The 25,928-nt window shown below is 40.6% G+C and overlaps 1 protein-coding gene across 1 annotated transcript in view; it reads right to left on the bottom strand.

Moving 5' to 3' along the window:
* Positions 1 to 7,851: 7,851 nt before the first annotated feature.
* ndufa11 (NADH:ubiquinone oxidoreductase subunit A11) overlaps positions 7,852 to 25,928 on the bottom strand; it is a 29,354-nt gene continuing 11,277 nt past the window's right edge. The window contains exons 3-4 of the mRNA XM_034180839.1: positions 15,829 to 15,951; positions 7,852 to 8,017 (exon numbers count right to left, since the gene is read on the bottom strand). Coding sequence (XP_034036730.1) covers positions 7,905 to 8,017; positions 15,829 to 15,951 — 236 coding nt within the window. The 3' untranslated portion in view covers positions 7,852 to 7,904. The remainder of the gene's footprint in view (positions 8,018 to 15,828; positions 15,952 to 25,928) is intronic.

Consider the following 25,928-nt stretch of genomic DNA (forward strand, 5'->3'; position numbering starts at 1 on the left):
GGTGCCATTTTAGCAATGTTTTATGATGTACTCTACACTGATGATTATGCTCAAGGTACAATAACAGATAACAGATAATTGGGACTAGGCGTGCCACACCTTAAATCAATAAGGGTATTGATTAAATTGGAAGCATTCATTGATTTAACGTAACAATGTATTGAATGATGTCTTATGCTGAATATGATGGTGTTAGCTCATGCTTAAGATTTAGCAATGTCATAACCCTGTATTAATTTATTGTTATAAGCTTATATGCATTTATTCTTACTCAGTGTAATAAAGTGTGCAAATTGTTTAAACATGCTGTCTTCCTGCTGATAATGACGCACTAACCTTGTGTTGGCGTCTTGCACGCAAGGTCGCTCAACAGTTTCTGCTGAAACTGCTCTGACTGACTGCATGGTTTATCTTCGCATGAAGATAAGTCTCAATATCTGGAAAACAACACTAAAAAGATTAATCCAGGTTTTGAGTATATTTCTTATTGTTACATGGGAAACAAGGTACCAGTAGATTGTCACAAATCCAACAAGACCAAGCATTCATGATATGCACACTCTTAAGGCTATGAAATTGCGCTATTAGTAAAAAAAACGTAGAAAAGGGGGTGGTCACAATAACAGTAGCATCTGCTGTTGACGCTACAAACTCAAAACTACTATGTTCAAACTGCTTTTTTAGCAATTCTGTGAATCACTAAAGTAATATTTAGTTGTATAACCACAGTTTTTCATAATTTCTTCACATCTGCGAGGCATTAAATTTGTTGGTTTGGAACCAAGATTTTGCTGGTTTACTAGTGTGCTTGGGGTCATTGTCTTGTTGAAACACCCATTTCAAGGGCATGTCCTCTTCAGCATAAGGCAACATGACCTCTTCAAGTAACTGATCCATGATACCTGGTATGTGATATATAGGCCCAACACCATAGTAGGAGAAACGTGCCCATATCATGATGCTTGCACCACCATGCTTCACTGTCTTCACTGTGAACTGTGGCTTGAATTCAGAGTTTGGGGGGTCGTCTCACAAACTGTCTGCGGCTCTTGGACCCAAAAAGAACAATTTTATCAGTCGACAAAATATTCCTCCATTTCTCTTTAGGCCAGTTGATGTGTTCTTTGGCAAATTGTAACCTCTTCTGCACGTCTTTTATTTAACAGAGGGACTTTGCAGGGGATTCTTGCAAATAAATTAGCTTCACACAGGCATCTTCTAACTGTCACAGCACTTACAAGTAACTCCAGACTGTCTTTGATCATCCTGGAGCTGATCAATGGGTGCGCCTTTGCCATTCTGGTTATTCTTCTATCCATTTTGATGGTTGTTTTCCGTTTTCTTCCACGCGTCTCTGGTTTTTTGTCCATTTTAAAGCATTGGAAATCATTGTAGATGAACAGCCTATAATTTTTTGCACCTGCGTATAAGTTTTCCCCTCTCCAATCAACTTTTTAATCAAACTACGCTGTTCTTCTGAACAATGTCTTGAACGTCCCATTTTCCTCAGGCTTTCAAAGAGAAAAGCATGTTCAACAGGTGCTGGCTTCATCCTTAAATAGGAGACATCTGATTCACACCTGTTTGTTCCACAAAATTGACGAACTCACTGACTGAATGCCACACTACTATTATTGTGAACACCCCTTTTCTACTTTTTTTACTAATAGCCCAATTTCATAGCCTTAAGAGTGTGCATATCATGAATGCTTGTTGTTGGATTTGTGAGGATCTACTGAATCTACTGGTACCTTGTTTCCCATGTAACAATAAGAAATGTACTGAAAACCTGGATTAATCTTTTTAGTCACATAGCACTACTATTATTCTGAACACTACTGTATGTATAGACTGACAAACTGGCCAGAACTGGTTCAGAGGTTCAGGCATGATGTCCCAGTGGCCTATCTTGCCTGTTAGTCATCCGGCCATGATTGCCACCCAGGTATTGGGTAATCAACAGGACCAATCAGAGCCCCACTTAATGCCCAATTTTTCTAAGAAAGTAGACTCATCTCCCTTTTAAGCCCATACCCCGGCCATGCCTGGCCAGCCAATCAGAAGAGGATGTCGCCCGAACGGACAGAGACTCAAAGACTATAATAACTGTTCCTTTCCATTTTATTGTACCTTGAGCATAATCATCAATGTAAAGCACATCATAAAACATTGTTAAAATGGCACCAAGCACAATAAAAATATATTCTCTTCACACAATAAAAATATCTTCTCTTCAGTTGCTCGGGTCAACACACTTAATGCCTCCAGATTGGAAACAGTGTCTGTAACTCGATGCTTCAGGTGTTCATGTAGGTGTGTGGCTGCCTGTTTGCGCAAGGTTGAAGCATTACGCTGTAGTGCAAGATAGAGCATTTTCATCATCGGGATGACCTTTGACCCTGACACTCACCTGACACTTCAGACAACTCCACCATAGCTTGATGGAAAGGAGCAAGCACAAGAAGTGTTTCTCCTATGAAGGTATACTCATCAGCTGTAAGTGGAGTCAAATCTGTTTTTAGAGAGGCCAGAGACCCACAGTGGTTCCCTCTCATTACACAGCCTTGACAGCATTTCATATGTGCTGTTCCAGCGTGTTGGCACCTCACTGATAAGTTTCAGGGTTGGTCGGCCCATCTGCTGCTAGACTTGAGCAAGCTTCTCCTTGGCTGTAGTGCTTGATCTGAAGTACAGTAGTGTTCAGAATAATAGTAGTGCAATGTGACTAAAAAGATTAATCCAGGTTTTGAGTATATTTCTTATTGTTACATGGGAAATACGTTACCAGTAGATTCTCACAAATCCAACAAGACCAAGCATTCATGATATGCACGCTCTTAAGGCTATGAAATTGGCTATTACTTGTAGTAACAAAAAGTAGAAAAGGGGCTGTTCACAATAATAGTAGCATCTGCTGTTGACGCTACAAACTCAAAACTATTATGTTCAAACTGCTTTTTTAGCAATCCTGTGACTCACTAAACTAGTATTTAGTTGTATGTTTTTCATGATTTCTTCACATCTGCGAGGCATTAATTTTGTTGGTTTGGAAACAAGATTTTGCTGGTTTACTAGTGTGCTTGGGGTCATTGTCTTGTTGAAACACCCATTTCAAGGGCATGTCCTCTTCAGCATAAGGCAACATGACCTCTTCACGTATTTTGACATATCCAAACTGATCCATGATACCTGGTATGCGATATATAGGCCCAACACCATAGTAGGAAAAACATGCCCATATCATGATGCTTGCACCACCATGCTTCACTGTCTTCACCGTGAACTGTGGCTTGAATTCAGAGTTTGGGGGTCGTCTCACAAACTGTCTGTGGCCCTTTTTTTTTTTTTTTTTGTCCATTTTAAAGCATTGGAGATCATTGTAGATGAACAGCCTATAATTTTTTGCACCTGCGTATAGGTTTTCCCCTCTCCAATCAACTTTTTAATCAAACTACGCTGTTCTTCTGAACAATGTCTTGAACATCCCATTTTCCTCAGGCTTTCAAAGAGAAAAGCATGTTCAACAGATGCTGGCTTCATCCTTAAATAGGGGACACCTGATTTAACACTTGTTTGTTCCACAAAATTGACAAACTCACTGACTGAATGCCACACTACTATTATTGTGAACACCTCCTTTTCTACTTTTTTTTTTTTACTAATAGCCCAATTTCATAGCCTTAAGAGTGTGCATATCATGAATGCTTGGTCTTGTTGGATTTGTGAGGATCTACTGAATCTACTGGTACCTTGTTTCCCATGTAACAATAAGAAATACAGTCAAAACCTGGATTAATCTTTTTAGTCACATAGCACTATTTATCGTATTAATCGTACTATTTATAGTATCGTATTTATTACACTTTATCGTGGACTACAGGACAACTAAAAGAACTGCACATACACCCCTATTCATACATGGTGTTGAAGTGGAGCGTGTGAACGACATCAAGTACCTCGGACTCCGTATCACAGCTGATCTCACCTGGACTCTTAACACCTCATACCTCATTAAGAAGGTCCATCAAAGACTTTTCTTTTTGAGGAAACTCAAGCGGACTGGACTCCCCCCACAACTACTTGTGAACTTTTATAAGAGCACAACCGAAAGTATCCTTTGTCTCTGCATGACTGTATGGTATTCCAGCTGTACAGTGCAAGACAGAAAGGACCTGACCCGGGAGGTGAGAACAGCGCAGATGATCATTGGAAGTCCACTTCCAGATCTGGACTCAGTGTATGCTGACCGCCTACGCAAGAAAGCCAACAGCATTATCAAAGATCCCACCCATCCAGGACATGATCTTTTTGTTCCTCTTCCTTCTGGACGCAGATACCGAACAATAAAATCTCGGACTAGGAGGCTGAGGAACAGTTTCTTTCCCAGAGCAGTATCATCCATTACTCCTTTTGCATTACATAAAACTTAAAAATAAATACTGTCATATGTTGTCTTCCTTTGTTAGAGGTACTACTTGGAATTTTGTTGCATCATATATAAGGACAATAAAAGCTCAATTCAATTTAATTCAATTCAATAACATTCATTTATACCTTGCACTAATTCCTTCTCTTGCACTACTTTCTCTCTGCCATTTTGCACCACTTGTATGTTGCTATTATTATTTTGTATTTTTATTTTCCTATTTTATTATACTAAAGTGCTGTATGTTGTCTTCTGTTGTAATATGTTATTGTATGCTGTTGTATGTTTTCCTCTGTTGTCTTTTGTTGTCATGTTGTGTTCTTTTGTTAAGAGGTACCACACGGAATTTCGTTGTATTTTATGCAATGACAATAAAGCTCAATTCAATCTATTATTCTGAACACTACTGTATGTGACAATGTGCTGAGCTTTGTGTCTGATGGATGCAAGTGTGGGGATCTGATCACATGATTTTCTAACTAATAATTTGAGACTATGTGCAATGCAAATTGAGTGCCGAATTTGGAGGTGTCAAGTGGATGCAATCATGTTTGGTGCTGCGTCGGTCATAATACACTTTACTTTATTGGTTATAGCCCATTCTTCCATCATGGTCCTTTTGACTTGGGCCAAATTGTCAGCAGTGTGACTTTGTGGAAAGTGTTGCACTCCCAACACAGATGTACACAACTGCAAATTCTCATTAATGTAGTGACAGGTAAGCCTCCATGTTCACAGATGTCCACGTCAGCTGTTATACTCACTGCCACAGCTTGCTGTACGTCCATTTTCACCATTTGTTTGATGGTCTGCAAATTACACCAAGTCAAACCAAAAGCAAATCAATATATTTACATTTAATATTAAAAAACTTGGATATATCAACTACTACTTTAAATAATTACCACACAAACCTTTCTGGTTGGCAGAACACATGCGGACTGAAGGACCTGAATCAGTTCCCTGAACCCTTCACTCTCCACAGCGCTGAGGGACTGGCAGTCCTTCAGGATGAAATTCAGCAAAGCCTCATCCAGCATCTGCTTCCTGGAAGCTTGATGGTTAAGAATGACGTAAAGAATAAATGAATAGGAATTATTAATCATCAATAAAGTAAAGCAACTGCAAGTAAGTTGTAGAATGGCTGTATACCTGAGTCTATCCTGGGTGTACCTGGGATGTCATTCTCATGCCTGGCCCTATAATGCCTCAGCATTGGGGAGGTGGCTTTTTTTTTTTAATAGGAATGTTCTGTCAAACAAATGTGACATTTAACCTGCAGAACAAAATATGAACAGTAAACTAAGACATTTTGAACTTATTTTGAATTCAGATAGATCAAGGGGAAACTCAGAGAAACAGGATGAAACAACAAGGAAATTAAAACAAATACCTTATTTTCCGATATGAGATCAAAATGGTCCCACACGGCAGAAGCCTTTCTTTTGGCTTGAGGCTGCTCCATAGCCCTTGATGAATGTGACGATGAACCGCAACAGATCAGAGATTCTTTTGGCAGATGCATCCCATTGACAGATACACTTCCTTATAAAACACAGTTTGGCGCGTCAGTGTCAGTTCGAAACCGTTCCTGTATCTGTCACGTGACTTTCTTAAAGAGATACGTGCACCGACACAGGGTTTCGCTCTATGAGCTCGACGCCTGCACTGACGCATCGGTGTTGCTGGACCCATCACTAGTTTAGGGGAAGGATCCAAAAAGCTATCTCAGAGATTTCAGCTGTCAGTTTCCACTGTGAGGAACATAGTGAGAAAATGGAAGACCACAGGCACAGTGCTAGTTAAGGCCCGAAATGGCAGGCCTAGAAAAATCTCAGATAAGCGGAAGCAAAGGATGGTGAGAACTAGACATGAGCCGATAACCTGTTTCACGGCATACCGTGATATGAAAAAGCCACGGTATCAAAACCACTAAAACTTTCCATTATACCGCCCCTACGGTATGAGCGGGTTATGAGAATTCTTGACAGGCAGAGCAGAGGCGGCTGCTGCCACCCTTTCACCCGGCGCGCACCTCTCTGTGTTTACAAACAGGCAGCTAACGTTAGCTAGCTCTGCATCATAGCTGAAGGAGGCGAAGCCTGCACTAAACTTTTCCCTCTGTCTGAAAGGACCAAGTCGGCTTTTTCATTTTATTTTCCACAGAATAGCCCTTCAACCCAAAAATGGTGGCAACAAAGCACCGTTAGCTATGACCTGTGTCGATTACATGGAGGAGTAAACTTTATCCCATCTTTGAAACCACTGAGAAGTACAAGCGGTGGACTCGAGTCGTGCCTGTGGTCGAACAAATTTCTCCCACAAACATGTCAAGAAAGTCAAATACATCTATTCCAAGCACTTTGTTGGTGAAGCTGGGCCAAGTATCGAGCATCTGGAGTTCCGGACGTTATTCGAGCCACGTTTCTCCCTAAGCAAGTAAGTCATGTTTCCTACGGGGCAGATGCTACATGTCTAAAAGAGATACGATCATTTGGTATTTTCTCTAAATTTATCAGTGGTATAGTGCTCACAGCGGTAGACATGTCGATATAGTGCACCTGAATCACACATGCTTCATATGCAAATAGCCATAATGTTGTTAAAGCACATTTTAAAGCTATATATAATAGCGTAAAACCACAGTATTTCTGCCCACGGTTATCATACCAGCCCATGCCTAGTGAGAACAGTCAGCCAACCCACAGACCTGCTCCAAAGACCTACAACATGATCTTTCTGCAGATAGTGTCTCTGTGCATCGTTCAACTATACAGCGCACTTTGTGCAGAGATGCTGTAATGCAGAGGAAGCCTGTTCTGCGTACACACCACAAACGGAGTCGCTTGAGGTATGCTAAAGCACATTTGGACAAGCCAGCTTCATTTTGGAATAAGGTCCTCTGGACTGATGAAACTAAAATTGAGTTATTTGGACATAACAAGGGGTGGTATGCATGGCTGAAAAAGAACAGCATTCCAAGAAAAACACTTGCTACCTACAGTAAAATTTGGAGGTGGTTCCATCATGCTGTGGGGCTGTGTGGCCAGTGCAGGTACTGAGAATCTTGTTAAAGTTGAGGGTCACATGGATTCCAGTCAATATCAGGAGATTCTTGAGAACAATGTTCATGAAACAGTGACAAAGCTGAAGTTGCGCCGGGGCTGGATCTTTCAACAAGACAATGCGCCTAAACACTGCTCAAAATCTACTAAGGCATTCATGCAGAGGAACAAGTACAACGTTCTGGAATGGCCATCTCAGTCCCCAGACAACTGTACTTATAAAAACTTTTCCTGGGGTGCCCAACCCATTTCTTGCAACCAGCTATGCCCCTGTGACATCATCGTGACACACAGTTTTCAAAGATCCACACAAAATCAGAGAAATTAAATGACTTTTGGTTTATTATGAAATGTTCACAATGATATGAATACATACACTCTTTAGTTAGAACAGACTTCAATCTCTGTGGTTCTCAGACTTCGGGAGGTCCAAATATCTTCCATCCCTCCACCTTTGCCACCTTTGTGAAGAAGCCCACAGTTCCCAGACACAGACACATGGACGCGCCTGTGACAATGCTGTGGGCTGGACAGACAACAACACTTCAATTAACAACACAACCTCCTGATGTCCACTAACACACACACACACACACACACACACACACACACACACACACCTACCTTATGGCAAGAAGATTTAGCACCGGACAAACAGGGACATTTTGTTAGAAACAGTATTTTTTCCACAGACTCACTCCCTCAGATATACAGTACTGTGCAAAGCTTTTAGACACATTTAATGCATCACATTAAAAATGATTAAAACCTGATAAAATTTTCAGGGCAGCACAGTGGCTTAGTGGTTAGCACTGTTGCCTCACAGCAAGAAGGTCAGGGGTTCGATTTCCACCTGGGTCATTCCATATGAAATCACCAAAGGTCCCAGTTTTATGGTTTTAGAATTGCCTGGTTTTGATATATTTTGTAGCCAGTGTTGAGAGAAGAATAATGATCTTGGCGGCAGCTCAATATCTTGTTTTGTTTAGATTCTATGGAGGTTTTAAAAAGGGGGCGTGTCCGTGTTAACCCTCTGTGTTCCGTTTGTGACCATGTTTACTTGGCCATAAATCAAAAACTAGAAAAAGATATTAACTTTATATTTCCAGAATTTGTTTAGTCTGTCTTAAAGTTTATGTAAAATGTACAGTTGAAGAAATGAATCCCCTGGGGGCCACGCCATTAATTACCAAAAAATGGAATTTGAAAAAAAAAAAATGTTCTGAAAGTGTGCTGACTTTGATGTGCATTTAACCATATTTGCCTTGTCATGTAAAAAATGCTGTTTGGCATGTTGGTAGTACTAATGTTAGGCTTCCTTGGGATGCAAAGAACAACAACACCACAATGTCCTCAGATTTTGCCCAAAATTAAACCCTTGTCCGGCTATTTTTACCAAGTATGTTCCTTTGGCGCTCCCTTTTGGGCATGTGGGCATTTTTGGATTTTTGTTTTGTTGATCTCAAATGAAAGGCCTTGATTAGAACTTCAAATTAAGCTGGGTACCAACATATAACGAAGAGGCCTGATGGGAAAACAAGGGCCCTCTTTCTTCTCTACAAGAGTCAAGACAGAAGTCAGACTACCAGAGCAAGAATTTTAGCTGAGGAAGCTTCCGCGATTTGAAGCAAAACGTCCTTGCGTCAAGCAACCCAGTCCAGTCAAAGATTCAAGCTTCAACTATGGAAACGATCTGGACAACTGAGAGCCTTCACAGAAACAGGCCCTCTTTTTTGGTAATTTTCAGTTTTCAGCTTAATCGAAATGTACATGAAAATATGCATTAATTTACAGGAAGTATACAATATTTCTTGAAAGCACCCATGGACAGCCTTCTGAAAGTTTCCAAATGTTAATGGTATTAGCTGAAGTGATATTTGAGAGTTAAACAGCTGTGAATTTTCCATTCTTAGCCTTTTTAACCCCTTTAACCCTTTCTGAAAGGAAAACCATTCAAGCACAGGCATGACAGAAATCATGAAATTCAGGAGCCAGTGCCCCAACATTTGCCTCTGTACTCTCTCTGTCTTGGAGCACAGTTCACAGAAATGCCACAGGTGGCACCACTGCCTAATTAGCACGTTTCTTAAGACAATGGTTGCCACTTCATCATCATCTGCTCTTCAACCCTGTACTATTGGTGTTTTTAAGAATGATCACAAGCAAATTAGGAGAGTGCTCATTAGGAGAGTGCTAACTAGAGCACAATAGGTGCTAATTAGAGCTATTGTTTAGTCACTAGCCTATAGCAGTCAACCTCTTGGTAGGTGGGGTCTGGTTAGGTTAAAAAACTCCAGCTTTTGTTGGCTTCTGGTTTATTCTTCTCTACAAGAGTCAAGACAGAAGTCAGACTACCAGAGCAAGAATTTTAGCTGAGGAAGCTTCTGTGATTTGAAGCGAAACGTCCTCACGTCAAGCAACCCAGTCCAGTCGAAGATTCAAGCTTCTCTACTATGGAAACCACCTTGACAACTGAGAGCCTACACAGAAACAAGGTGAGTCTGAAGTCAACATTAAGGAAAAATTCCATTCATATGATTAATAACCACCTTTGCATGAACAAGTTAGTCCATGCATGGGCATAGCTTATGTACAGCTAGCTACACGTTAGTTACTGTGCTTTGTTTATTAAGTGATACAGACATTGTTTATAATGTAGCAATGTATGTGTATACATGCTGGATGTATTTGCTTGTAAGCATTTTACTAAGAAATTGAACTACAACAGAATCAGAGACCGAGGGGCACTATGTGGAATTTGCCAGTGGATATAACAGATGACGTTTCATTTACATTTGATGATTTTTTTTTGGGGGGGGGGGGGGGGGGGTGATGCCATCCCTTTAATTTTGCATGTTGCACTGCACTTAAATTATGTTAAACATGAGTTGAGCAAGATTGTAAGCAGCCCAATTTCATTTTCAGGAGGCCCAGTTTGAAAAGGCTGGAAGATTTCCCTGCAGATGAGAAAATCCTCCTGATGAAAAGAGCAGCAATACCAGAAACTGAGAGTAAAGATGCCACTGTTTGCTTTCATCATGAGCAAGTTTTTCTAAGAAAGTTCTCTTTCATATTCCACAAGAATACATGTGTAGATCCTTTTAAGTGTCACAAGAAAGCATGCACGACCACCCTTAAAGAACTCTGCTGAAGAAGCTGTCAGGCTATCCAGTGTTGTTCGGGAACAATACGAACAAGGAGTAAAGCTTTGTGCCCGATGCTTTAAACAAATGAGCAGTGAGGAATTAGATTACCAAGATGCTTGTTTCGACACTTACTCTACAACTGAAGATCATGATGACCTGTACAATGACCAAGATGATTTGAACTCGAGCATTCAACTGTTTGGAGTGTCTCCCATTAAACGAACTGTAGGATATGGAAGGAGGAAAATCAAGCAGGCAGAAAGTGCTGTGAGGGAAAAGACTGCTAAAACCCTTGACACTCCCCTTGAGTCGGGTTCCTCCGATGATCATAGAGAAGCTTGCAAATGTGCAGACTATGACATTCTGTTGGATGAGTTGAAGGAAAAAGTTTCAGGAGCCTCCACAAAAGTTAAAATTCAGCTCTTAACTTGTGCACCCACCTCCTGGACAAGGCAGATGATTATTGATAGGTTCAATGTAACTGATTATGTTGCTAGGAATGCCCAGAAAATACGGAAAGAGCAAGGAATCTTGCCTGAACTATCTAAAAAGTGGGGCAGTTGTGTCATTTCTGCAGAAACTGTGCAAAAGGTGAAGGAGTTTTATCAGTGTGATTAGCATTCCAGAATGTTCTCTGAAGCAAAGGACTCTGGTAGATTCCAATGGTGAAAAGAGACGCAAGCAGATGAGACTGCTGTTGATGAACTTAAATTAACTCCATATAAAATTCAAAGAACTCTACCCAGAAAATGTGACAGGACTGTCTAAATTTTCTGACTTGAGGCCAAAACAATGCATAACTGTTGGTGCAAGGGGGTCTCATTCTGTGTGCGTATGCACCATTCATCAAAACGTAAAGTTGATGCTTGCAAGCATGCCAGAACCTTTTCTTACCATTCACTTTTGGAAAAGATTGTGTGCTCTATTGAATCCATGTCATGCATGCTCCACAGATGTGACCAGTGTCCTGGAAAAGAGGGTCTTCAGACCTTTCTCGAAGAGCAGCTGTCTGATTCTGCTATTGATGAAGTGCGTTTTAAACAGTGGCAGTCAACAGATAGTGGAACAAATAGTGGAGCATGTGCTTCCTTTGCAAGCCTGCACAGACCAGCTGGTTGAAATGTCAGATAAATTAACTACTCATCTCTTCATTGCTAAGAATCAGGCAGCTTACCTAGAGAAACTGAAGTCAGACCTTGTCCCAGGTGAATGTATAAATTTGCTGGATTTTGCGGAGAATTATTCCTTTATAGTCCAAGATGCAGCCCAGGGATACCATTGGGACAACTCCCACACTACCCTGCGTCCCTTCACAGTGTACTATAAAGAGAACAATTCTTTGCAATGCCTCAGCCTATGTGTGATCAGTGATCATCTCAAACACGACACAGTTGCAGTACATCATTTCCTGTCAAAGGTTGTCAAGACTGAAAAAAAATATACTATTTCAGCGACGGGGCTGGTTCCCATTACAAAAATTTAAAACATTTTGCAAACCTACTCCATCACAAGGATGACTTCAGAATGGACGCAGAGTGGAATTTCTTTGCAACCTCCCATGGGAAGAGTCATATCAATCAATAATCATTGTTTTACTGTTATGGAACAGAAAACCACCCTCATCAAAAGGGCTTCAGGTACAACAGACTTAGGGTTTGAATCTGGTGCCCCGGTATATGAGGAGAGGAAATTGCTTGTCACTGACTGCACTCCTGGCCAATATGTGGCATGTCTATATGATGGGAAATGGTGGCTTGCCAACATTAAGGAAATATCGTTTGAAAATGAAGATGTGAAAGTATCTTTTATGCATCCAAGCGACCCAGCGTTTAATTTTCATTGGCCTACTAGGCAAGACCTCTGCTGGGTACCACTTAATCACATGGTGATAATTGATGCTCCAGCAACCACTGGCATTGGAAAGAGTTATACCCTCCTCCCTGGAGAAAGAAAAAATTGAACAGTGGTTTGGTAACTTAGAGTTGGCTCTACACTAATGAAGGGCCACCAGTAGTAACTTACAGGTTAAAGGGGACACCAAAGGCAAAAACAAAGTTATTTCACTGACTTATTTCTTTTCAACTTATATCTAAACATTTTGAAGGCTTTCAGAATGGCTATAGTATAGACTGTTATATATTTCCTCTACATTTATGCACATTTTCATGTACATTTTGATTAAGCTGAAAACTGAAGATTACCAATAAAGAGGGCACTTGTTTTCCCATCAGGCCTCTTTGTTAGATGTTGGTACCAGGTTTAATTTGAAGTTCCAATGAAGACCTTTCATTTGAGACCAACAAAACAATTTTGGATGATTTCATATGAAATGACCCACCTTGTCCTTTCTGTGTGGAGTTTGTATATTTTCCCCATGTTTGTGTGGGTTCCCCCCGGGTGCCAAACACATGCAGCTTAGGTGGACTGCACACTTTAAACTGTCCATAGGTGTGAATGTGTTTGTTTGTCTGTATGTGACCCTGAGACAGACTGGCGTCCTGTCCAGGGTGAACCCACCTCACGCCCTGTGATGGCTGGGACAGGCTCCAGCCCCCCATTACCCTTAATTGGAGTAAGCGGTTGAAGATGAGCGAGTGATAAATACTCAAATAAATGAAATGTGATGAATTTCAACTTTGATGACGATATGAAAATTGGGTTCTTTTTACGTGTGTTTTTTTTTTTTTTTTTTTAGGTATACAAGTTGCACCAGAATACTAGTCCCAGGGCCACAAAAATTATTTTAGGGCCCTGTCCCACTGGCGTTTAGGAGGATTCGCGTATGGATTGCGCACAAAATTGGCCCATATTCACCAAACATCTGCAATATCGTTGTAACATGCCTGTATGAGTCGGCCATCATCCGAACACGTCCATGATCATCTGCAGAGGCACGCATGTCCGCAGCCAGGATTTTTGAGTAGCTCAAAAATCTGAATGCAGATGACATCCGCCTTACATACTCCATATATACTCAATTCATACACAATACATACTCACTCTATGTGCTGTATATCTGCCGTTAACCACTGATATCCACAACTGACGGGGATTTGCGGCTTGGCAGCGGACTGGGACAGTGTGTAAAACAAATATATATTGTGCCTAACACGTCCACATCACAAACTAAAATATGTTGTAGCGAAGGCATACAAATTGTCCATGAATAAAGCGTTTTTATTACATCTGCTTTGCAGCTGATTTGCGGGCAATCTGTGAATGAATAACAAACACGTCACGTAAACCCAAAGTACTATATGTGGCAGAAAGCGACATACCTGCCAGTCAGTGCCAGTCCGGCTGTGCAAATCCACAAAGACGTAGCTGCTGCAATCCAGGACTTTTATTTAACACCAACAAAAGGAAGAGTTGCTGTTTAGCCACAACTCACGCTGAAGTCTGTTTTCTGTGACACTCTCAAAAACAAAAACAAAAAAAACACCGTTTCACCGGAGCGGCTTCCCCCCTCCTGCTCCCCAAACTCATGAACAGTTAACCCTCGCATGACAACATGAACAAACTCTGTGATCAACTTGTCCAAGTCCAGCAAATGCTCCAGAGGCTGTATTGTTGGTGTGAACAGTGATGCCGAAAGGAGCGAGTGCACTTATTTTATGACCGCAATGCAGATGCCGTGCATGCGCAACACGTGCGCGATGCATTCATAATACACCCGTAATACTGCCATGATAATCTCAATGTGTCGGATCAGTTTCCTCACTACATGCATTATATAACCGTGATTGTTCATCATATATTCGCTATATATTATTAATATATCCGTAATTCATACAGGGACATTTGTCATTTTTGGCCATTTTTGTTGCGGACGACAACGAACGCCCACAATTTGTATACTCAATTCATGCGCAATTAATCCTGTTTCCAGTGGGACAGGGCCCTTAAGAAAAATGTAACTTAAAGTATGAGTCCTTACATGCATGTTGCATTGACCATTTGCAGCTGTGTTTGTGAGGAATTCTACTGACCTGTACACTTATAAAGAAATTATTAATAAATTAAAAAGATACAGCTCACATATTCAGTTTTGTTAGAAGTGATTTTGTTTTGATATACCAATAAAAAGAGGGCAATGGGGGCATGAAACGCTACCGCTTTATCACTCTGGGATGCCTAAAACTTTTGCACAGTACAGGTGCACATGAAATCCAGCCTCCAGATGACCTGCAGCTGCTCATCTCCATCACCACAGATGCAGTTTAAAATAAAGACTATTTACACGACTAATAATGTCATTAGTGTGGGCAGTGCTTTGGACTTCAGGGACAAAACATCCTACATTTTGTGACTGGTTGTAAAACGGGTTATGCACAGAGCGGAGAGTTGATGCCTGTGGCTTTTTTAGGGGTGAATTAAAACAAACAGTTAAGTGCAAACTTTCTTGCACATGAACATGACAGTCGTAAAGGTTCTTGCAGAACTACACGTTAGGTCACGACTTCACTGGTGTTTACATGAACCTTCAGTCTTGGAATGAACCTCAACAGTAAGTTAATCCCCATGAAGACCCATGTTAAAATGTCCAACATGTTTCCAGCCTGGTACGAAAATCTGTTTTGGTCTCTGGAGCTAGTTTCCCTGTTGATGACATTTGAGGGAGATTTTTATGAAACTCATTGGTTTAAACCATTTTTAAGACAAAGTTATGAATAATTAGGGCCATGGTCACTTTGAGTCAAAACAGCCATCAAGGCCACCAAATGCTAACAGGCTGCTAGCTGCTTTTTTACACATTTTAATATTACATATTAACATCAATCATATATAGATACTGGCAGTTCTCAGAAATCACAGTGTTCAGAGTAATAGAACTATTCAATAACAACAACAATAATAAAATCCACTGCAATGTGCACATATGTAAAATAAATCAAGGGTGGGTGAGTAAATCTGACCTCGGGTCAATTTTTTCTCTGCAGTTGAACAGCCATTCAAAACACTAACATCACATCTTCATCAGGCCAAACCTGGTACTTTTTTTTTTTTTAACAAAACAATTTTCTACAGAAGCGTATTGCATCCACTGTATTAAAAAATAAAAAAAGACCCCCCATCTCATATTTACAAGATTGCAGTGACTGGCATTTTATTGTGTTATTTGTGTAGGTTAGCAATATTTGAAAGGTCTTCCCCATATTCAGCACAGTGTTTGCAGTGAGCTCATACGTACTTCGGGCTCCCAGAAAGACCCCAGACGCACAGCCCCCAATGAAGTAGTTGAGTGGCTCATCGGGGGCTTCACGCGCTTCAGCAACGAGACACGTCGTCATCCCAAAGATGGCTCCTAAAGTGGCTGGAAAAACATACAGGACATTCAGAGCTTAACTGCAGAGTCAGCAAAATAACAGTACTTAAAACATTACTTACAATATACTATACGCAAGGGACTGTTGACTTATCATTTAGACATCATTTTATTTCTTACTCGTCTGTGTACATTACAATAAGCTACTAGAATCTACAGCAGATTCATACCACATACATATATATACACACACACACATATATACATAGATATATATACATATATATACACATACACATACACACACACACATATATACATAGATATATATACATATATATACATACACACGCGCGCTAGTGGAGCAGAGAACTAAAGATCATTCATTTCTGGAAACAAGCACATATACTCCTTAGACATTAACTCTTGTGAAAAAATAGACTGGCCTCTTGAATTTTCAATAGGCAGAGGTCAATGAAGAATTACACAGGGGTTAAAATTAAACTAGAAGCACTCAGAAAGCGCAAACCTCCGCCAAGGTCATAGGGCCACTGACGTCACATGGAATACCCTTTGGCAAAGAGACTTATTCCACGTCGTTTTACGCATCTACCGTCTGTTTCAGATTCAGTGGTTAACCCTCTGGGGTCCAGGGGCATTTTTTGGACAGGCATAAATGTTTTATTATTGCTCAACAGCTCTCCCTGCATCCCACAATCAAGTTTTACGTCTCTTTTTTTTTTCAGGACAACCTGTAATTTCAAAATATATATGCTATAGTTGTGTTTTATAAGTGTAATAAAGGTTTACAATCAGAAATAAAGGAAAAAGTAAAGCGGAAAATAATTTTCCACACACATTTATTGAAAACAAATAGCAAGCTATAATAAACTAGAAACACATCACTCCTAAAAACAATCTTTGGTGTGTCACGTGAGGTGAATCTGCCCTACGATTGGATTTTGGAAAACCATGCGACGGTGAACCAACTCTGGACACCCACATTGCTCACGTCATCACACAGCTTCTATGAGGAATACAAAGATGGTGGATGGTGGCTTGAAAGTCCGCGGAGTTAACTTTTCAGCAAAAAAAAAAAAAAGTAAGTTTCTATCTCATATCATTAAAAAGTTATTTATAATTTAGTAAAGCTTGGTCTCAGCCCTCGTATACGACAGTGTCGGCCCCAGAAGGTTAAACCCTAAGATCTTCAAATGCTACTACAACCCCTGGCAATAATTATGGAATCACCGGCCTCGGAGGATGTTCATTCAGTTGTTTAATTTTGTAGAAAAAAAGCAGATCACAGACATGACACAAAAGTAAAGTCATTTCAAATGGCAACTTTCTGGCTTTAAGAAACACTATAAGAAATCAGGAAAAATAATTGTGGCAGTCAGTAACGGTTACTTTTTTAGACCAAGCAGAGGGAAAAAAATATGGACTCACTCAATTCTGAGGAATAAATTATGGAATCAAACAATCAGTTATCACTATGATATCGTAACTCAGGAAGCAGTAGGATCCTAAAGATTTGGTCCTTCATTCTCCTGAAAATGTATCAGCATCACTAAACATTTCTGTTAAGTGACCTCATGACTCCATGAGCTTTTCCCAGACGTATCTCGATCTTAAAGGTCAAGGTCTGACAGACATCATTGTCACTGCCGAGATAATGCTGCAAATGTCAGTCAACAGATTTGACATTTTCACCCTTTCTGATGGCTGTGCCAAAGAGGAGGGTTCATTGAAAGCCCAGTATGGATCTTAGTTTGATCCAGAACAATCAAAACCCAAACACTAACTCCTCCCTCAGCTTCTCAAATTCTGCCATCAGGGCATGTACTAATTACACAAAGATCACATCATTGTCCTCACACTCAAGTACAGTGACCCTGACCTCACCAAGAAAGGCACCCAAGTTGTTGGACTCTGACCTTTTCCAACAGAGTCAATACAAGCACTTTCCTGAGTAGGAGACAAATCACGTCCACGATGAAAAATAGAATTATCCATGAAAAAGTCAGAGACCCTTCTGCCAATCTGCACAGCACTCACAGTGACCCTGTATTGGCCGGCTTTGATTTCCAGCAACTCATTGCGGTTCTTGCAAATTTTCAGTATATGCCACAAAGCAGCCAATCAATCAAATCGAAAGGTTTGACAAAAATCAACAGAAGCTACAAAGAAGCACTGCTTTTACAACCCCTGGCAAAAATTATGGAATCACCGGCCTCGGAGGATGTTCATTCAGTTGTTTAATTTTGTAGAAAAAAGCAGATCATAGACATGACACAAAACTAAAGTCATTTCAAATGGCAACTTTCTGGCTTTAAGAAACACTAAGAAATCAGGAAAAATAACTGTGGCAGTCAGTAACGGTTACTTTTTTAGACCAAGCAGAGGGAAAAAAATATGGAATCACTCAATTCTGAGGAAAAAATGATGGAATCATGAAAAAAGAACGCTCCAACACATCACTAGTATTTTGTTGCACTCTGGCTTTTATAACAGCTTGCAGTCTCTGAGGCATGGACTTAATGAGTGACAAACAGTACTCTTCATCAATCTGGCTCCAACTTTCGTTGGCTCTCACTGTGGTTTTGTATCACTTCCTGTTCCGGAGCACAGCGGTGTTTTGCTGTATCTGTTAGCTGTTTAATCTGCGCAGTTAGATTGATCTAGTTACCTAGATAACGATTTGCTTCACAGTGTAATCTTCACGTGCCTTAACTAAAGCACTCCCTCTGCTGAATCACCTCTAAATTATTTACACATTATTCACTTTGTGTGTCTTTAGGAATCCGCTAGCTTAGCGCAGCTACTAGCTCTTAGCCGGTTTAGCATGGCGGCTTCTCCTGTCTCTCCCGCACTTTTCTGCTCTGGGTGTGAAATGTTTAGTTATTCCTCGGCCTCCTTTAGCAGTAATGGTACTTGTAATAAGTGTAGCTTATTCGTAGCTTTGGAGGCCAGGCTGGGCGAATTGGAGACTCGGCTCCGCACCATGGAAAATTCTACAGCTAGCCAGGCCCCTGTAGTCGGTGCGGACCAAGGTAGCTTAGCCACCGTTAGTTTCCCTCTGGCAGATTCCGAGCAGCCGGGAAAGCAGGCCGACTGGGTGACTGTGAGGAGGAAGCGTAGTTCTAAACAGAAGCCCCGTGTACACCGCCAACCTGTTCACATTTCTAACCGTTTTTCCCCACTCGACGACACACCCGCCGAGGATCAAACTCTGGTTATTCTGGAAATAGCAAAAATGGATCTGTTAAAGTGGTCTCTGAATGCAATTGACACTATTTTTTCTACAAGACACTCGGGAGCGGAGGACCCGACCTGTCCTGCCGGGACACATGTGATGGGTTACGTGATGGACAGTTGGAGGAAATGCTGTCTGTGGAGGACGTCGAAGATGTGTATATATTTGGCATGGTGGTGACTGGGTTCCTGCTGTGTGGAGCGGGCACAGCACTGGTTTACCGGAAAATTAAGAAAGTAGAAGCGGCAATAATTGGCCCGTCTAGGCTGCCCCACATGATTGATTCGATTGGAAGGGCAGTGTCAGCTCAGTCGGTGGGTGTTAACCGTGCGTTGGATACCATCTCCGGAAGAATGGCTGCACTGGAAAACCGCATTGATCGTCAGTGATGACCACATCTCCTCTCCTAATTCAGATGTATTGAAAGCCACTCTGTCTCAGACTGTGGAATGTTCCAGGTGTCTGCTAATCTGGATTTTCATTCGGCTTCCCAAAACACAGCTGCACTTCAAGGCCGCTGTGATAAAAACCTCCTGGAGAAGAACAACGCTCATGCCTCACTCCCCTGGTCTCCCCCCGCCCTCAGCTTCTCCAGCTCTGACGTTGACTGTGGACAGTGGACTGTTCAGGGCTGGGCCCCTCCTCCCTCCAGAATGGACGAACAAGGCCGTTGATGGCGCCTAAAGGCGGCCTCCGGGTGTTCTGTCTGATAACTGGACTCTTACAAATCTCAGTCGTCGTCTCTTGTCCTGTTGTTGTGTGTGATCATTGTTCATTGTGCTGATGGGTTTTTTCCTGCATTGCTGCTGCATGATTCAATGCAGCAGCAATGAAGGTTTTTCTTTCCCAAGTTTTACCTTGTGTGTGCTTTTTATATGTGTTCATGTACCGGGCCGGCTTATGTGTGTTGTGTGTTATGTGTGTGTCAGCTGTCGTCATGAGGCCGGTCATGGTTTGCTCAGCCCTGCTGTTAGACCTTTTTAGACCATTATGAGAAAAATTTTAAACCAACCTCAAGACCCCCCCCCCCCCCCCCCCCCCCCAAAAAAAAGGACGATCACATTTGATTCTCAAAACCATGTCATTCTGTATTGGTTTCAAACATGTCTAAGTACACCAAAAGCAGAAAACAAGATTGAGTGATAATACACAACATATACAATACGATAAACAACACTGACCAACCGGAAAAAAGTTAAATTCTCAAAAAGCGCTATACAACCATATATCTCAGCTCCTCTCCTTTTGCGCTAATCTCAGACTCAAGGGCTTTCACTTCAGCGACTTTGTCTTTGTGTGCTCTTCTCAGAGCATTCGACTTCGAAAGCAGCTGAACCATCTTTGAGCCAGCTCTCTTCAGAAATCACTGATCTCTACAAAATGGATCGATGGAAACCACTGATCTCTACAAAATAGATCGGTGGAAACCACTGATCTGTACAAAACATTAATGTGTGACAGGACCGCTCATTTATAGAGCAGTTTTCTGAAGAAAAATCATTGGAAATGTTTTTTTGTTGTTTGTTACCTCAAAATTTCTGATTACTGTTAAAAAAAGTTTACAACACTGGTAATTAAAACAGCTAAATAAATCAATAAATGGTTCTTTAGAAACCTTTCATCTGTAAACTAAAACCACCTGTTACTTCAGATTAGATAATTTCTTGTTTAACATAAGGAACCTTGGACATTTATTTTTAGACAAATAAAATAACATGGAAACTTGTACATTTTTTAAAGTCTGGTAGATTATTTATATCTCATTTCAACCAGAAAAAGACACTAAATAAATACAAATGTTTATTATAAATGCAACAGGAAATAATTTAACAATGACTGCAGTGTGATTGTAAAGTAGGATTTCTGTGACATAAACCTCATGATGAATTTTTTTTTATATAGTCATTTAAACTTGTAATTTCATCAAAATATGTAATTGCCTTTAATGTTGTTATCAGGACAGAGTCATTTCTAAAATATGTATTTGAGCAAAATAAATGGAGAGCTTCTACCTGTGCAAATGTCTTTTGACTTTGATTTGTGAACATTTTTAATGATCCGTTCATTTATTGTTAAAATATAAAATGAAACAGCTTTTTAAAAAATAATGAAATAGTTGCTGTTCAAAGAGCCTTTTATTTAGAAGCAGGTGATGTTCTGCTGAATTCTCGGGACCAGATGAAGGTCTCTTCTGCAGTTTTGAACTCTGGTGGTATTGCTGAAAAGCAGAGATGTTTTCCTTCGACTGGACTTCATGGTGTTCAGCTCATCAATGGAAGTTTGGTCTGCACAGCAAATGTTCCTGATTGGGACAAATAAAAATATTTTTTAAATATAAAGAAACACTAAACAGTTTATATATAAAAAAGGGAAAAAACGAGAAAAAAACGACAGAAAAAATGCCCGAAAAAATAAGTTATTTAAAGTTGAGCTTTTGTGGTGTCTGAAAAAAGCTGTAGCTTTATTTGGTAAAAATAAAAAAGACCGAACCATTTAGAAATTAAAGCGTTCACTCAGATCAACTGTGCTAAAAGGCTATGCTAATGTTAGCCGATCATTAAACCTTTACAGCAGTTCAGCAAACGTCACGTTTTATTTTTACATTATTCTCACCTCAAAGCTGCAGAAGTAAACTCTGTTGGGCAAACTGGTACTTCGCCTATATCCATAAAGTGGGAGATTTCGGACTGAGTGGGTCTGCTCCATCACCCCGGCTGCATGCCTCGGTCTGCCCATGAATGATGCCTGAAGGCCGGCTTCTCCGTGCGGGTCGACCCGCGACATTGATATTCCCACCAAGTCATCAGTCCTCCCTCGGTCGGCGTCACTCTGAAAATTAGCTGAAAAAAAGCTTCTCCCAGCAGGGTGATGGGAGAATCGTTCTACCGCTGTTTTTAAAATCTTTTTTGTGGTTCAGCCGACGCAAATTCAAGATGACTTTCATCCAGTCATCCACAGTCCATGATTGCTTTTCCTTAGCCCATTGTAACCTTGTTTTTTTCAGTTTAGGTGTTAATGATGGCTTTCGTTTAGCTTTTCTGTATGTAAATCCCATTTCCTTTAGGCAGTTTCTTACAGTTCGGTCACAGACGTTGACTCCAGTTTCCTCCCATTCGTTCCTCATTTGTTTTGTTGTGCATTTTCGATTTTTGAGACATACTGCTTTAAGTTTTCTGTCTTGACGCTTTGATGTCTTCCTTGGTCTACCAGTATGTTTGCCTTTAACAACCTTCCCATGTTGTTTGTATTTGGTCCAGAGTTTAGACACAGCTGACTGTGAACAACCAACATCTTTTGCAACATTGCGTGATGATTTACCCTCTTTTAAGAGTTTGATAATCCTCTCCTTGGTTTCAATCGACATCTCTCGTGTTGGAGCCATGATTCATGTAAGTCCATTTGGTGCAACAGCTCTCCAAGGTGTGATCACTCCTTTCTAGATGCAGACTAATGAGCAGATCTGATTTGATGCAGGTGTTAGTTTTGGGGATGAAAATTTACAGGGTGATTCCATAATTTATTCCTCAGAATTGAGTGAGTCCATATTTTTTTCCCTCTGCTTGGTCTAAAAAAGTAACTGTTACTGACTGCCACAATTATTTTTCCTGATTTCTTATAGTGTTTCTTAAAGCCAGAAAGTTGCCATTTGAAATGACTTTAGTTTTGTGTCATGTCTGTGATCTGCTTTTTTTCTACAAAATTGAACAACTGAATGAACATCCTCCGAGGCCGGTGATTCCATAATTATTGCCAGGGGTTGTATAAAGAGAGACTGCACGAACTACACATGTTTTTTTCTAATAAGGTTATTCAATGAGGAGAAACAAATGCTAAATTATTGTTGTGTCGTAACGTAATTTTTGTTCAGCCTTTGTGACCCGTCTTCATGAAGTTAGATGCAAAAATGATGAAATTGGCCCTATCCTGCAATGATGAAGAATCCTTAAAAAAAAATTACTGGATCCAGATCATGTTCCGGATCATTACCAAAATTTAAAGACTTCTAAGTTAGGCCAAGATACACCCCTGCTAAAAATTTCATTGAAATCCGTTGAGGATTTTTTGAGTAATCCTGCTAACAAACCAAAGAACAAACGGATGCAACCAAAAAAATAACCTCCTTGGCGGAGGTAAAGATGTGCCAATTGCATTGAAAACTACACCACATTATTTGTCTGAACATAAAGATTCCAAAAAGGTATAGTTTGGACAATCTGTGAATGAATGTTATGGCATTATGGGGTAAAAACCACAAAACTGGTGACAAATCATTTTCAGTTTGTCCAAGGGTCAAAGGTTAAAGTTGCTCCAATTTTGGTAAAAAGTGATGCAAATTATTGGATGAGCAAATAGGATTAATAAATGGAATAGTTTAACTGTGTTGAATGTTTGGTCTCCAAAGTAAAAGGTCAAACAACATTGACTTCCTTTGGATTCTATGTAACACGTTTCCCCGTGATAAGCATGTCACATGGTGCAAACTATTCCGGGATAATAATAAAGTTGAGGTTGACATTAATCCATCAGCTGTTTGGTCCATAAAAGGTTAGAAAATCCTGAAAAATCTCTCTGTTCCCAACATTAGGGGAGTCAGTCATCAGATGCAGGACCTCTCAACCTTTGACATTCAATTACTCAAAAAGTTACTATCACACAGGTATCATTCAAATATGTATGTAATGTACAGATACAGAATATTAACTAAACACACATACATTTGTGCTATATTATATAACATTTTTATATTTTAAAGGGACTTTTCCTCCCCAAAGCTGCTATTTAAGTAAGCTCTGCTGTAACATGAAGTTCAAACTTTCAGTACATTCTCCTCACTCGTGCAGGTCTCAAGTGCCACATCTTAATTACTTTAACATTTTCGAACATACAAGAAGGTAAGTGAATGGCTGCAGCAAATTTACAATCAGTTGATGTATTTAGCTGCTACTAGCCTATAAAATTGTTCCTGGACTGGCACCTCCCTACCTAACTGACCTAATTAAACCTTACGTACTGGCCCGGGCTCTCCGTTCTCAGGGTGCAAGACTACTTAGTGTCCCTAGGGTGAATAAAAAGTCTGCGGGTCATACAGCTTTCTCTTATCATGCCCCTGTTCTGTCGAATGATCTCCCTGCATCAATAAAAGTCAGATTCTAACTTTCAAGTCTAGACTTAAGATGCACTTTAGACACACTAATTTTCCATTTCGTATGGCTAGCATACTGGCATAGTAAGTTACTATGCTTTTTACCCTTTTAAATTCATTTTATTAGTAAACGCAGTGGGCCGTGGCCTCAACTTTATCTAAATTCTGGGTCTTTTATTGAAGCTTAGAGCTAGTGGCCGGCGATCACCTTAGTATTTCTTCTGGTTTTTTTTGTTGCTAAAGCCCCTTTCACACTGGCGCAAACGTAGAGCTGCGTATTGTGGCGTACCGTGTATGCCGAGTTGAGCAGCTCTATGCCCACTTTTAGCATCTCTACGCCAAGTTTTTGCTCCCTATGCAGCAGTATGTTGAGGGTTACACGTGTAGGACAGAAGAAAATAAATGTTTAATTTTTTTTGGCGTAGAACACTGGACACAGAAAATACGCAGTTTTAAGCAGGTCTGTGCAGCATAGTGTTACTGCATGCAAGTCTTGCTACATGGCGCTCCTGTACACATCCAAAAACTGAGTGCATGCATCGAGAATGATTCAGCTGGAGAATAGGATCACACAGCCCACAGTGCCTCTGTGTGGTCAGAACAGCTGATCCAACTGATGGATGTGTGTACTTATAACAGGGAATCAAACCTCAACTCAGAAAGTCAGAAACAGCAGGTCGGTCTCTCCCTCTCTGGTCTGATCAAACCTGTGACTCTTCAAAATAAAAGCGCCATCGCTGCATGTCAGTGCGCTCATCAGACGCCCTGATTGATCAGGTCTGATCAAATCAGCGGACCTGATCGGAGCAACTGGAGCTTTGAAAGTTTAAAGAGTTATAGCATTTCATTCACGGCAGCTTTTACCACAGCCAGACTCAGCAGCATCTGTACACAATGAAAATGATCTAGACAAAAAATTAAATAAATAAAATAATGTTAAATGACTCTTTCTGATGTGCACTACACACTGCAGTCGAGAACAGAGCGCACTGCCACAGAGACAAAAAATAGCAGCTATGGCTGCATGCAACTGTAAAAACCTCATGATACAGTCCACTGTTTTCCAAGCGCAGCGATGTGTTCTGCACAGCCGGCAGGAGTGAACTAAAAAAAAAAAAGAGTTGAATTGGTTTTAAATAGCGGCAAGGGCTACATGCGACTGTGCACACAAATAAAAAAGCAAACACACGCAGCTGCAAGCAAATCTACGAATGCAACGAACACGGAAAAAAGGCTGAGTACGCGCGCATTTCAGGCATACTTACATGAAACAACGCCGCAATACGCAGCTCTGTTTGCGCCAGTGTGACAGGGGCTTAAATGCTGACAAATTACACTGTATTTGTCTTTCTGATACTTGATTCTTTTTTCTTTTCTCTCTGTTTGAGGTGCGGCATTATCCAGAGATGGGAGTGGTATTTGTTCCAGAAACCGTCCTGTGCACCTACAACATTTTGTATGTTCGTTTTGTTAATTATTTTGTAATTTGTGTCTGTAGCATAACCCAAGCAGAGGGTGGCCCCTTGAGTCTGGTCTGCTTGAGGTTTCTTCCACAGAGGGAGTTTTTCCTTACCACTGTTGCTCTGGGGGTTAGTAAGGTTAGACCTTACTTGTGTGAAGCACCTT

Source organism: Thalassophryne amazonica, chromosome 10 (genome assembly GCF_902500255.1).
Source record: "Thalassophryne amazonica chromosome 10, fThaAma1.1, whole genome shotgun sequence".
Lineage (NCBI taxonomy): Eukaryota > Metazoa > Chordata > Actinopteri > Batrachoidiformes > Batrachoididae > Thalassophryne > Thalassophryne amazonica.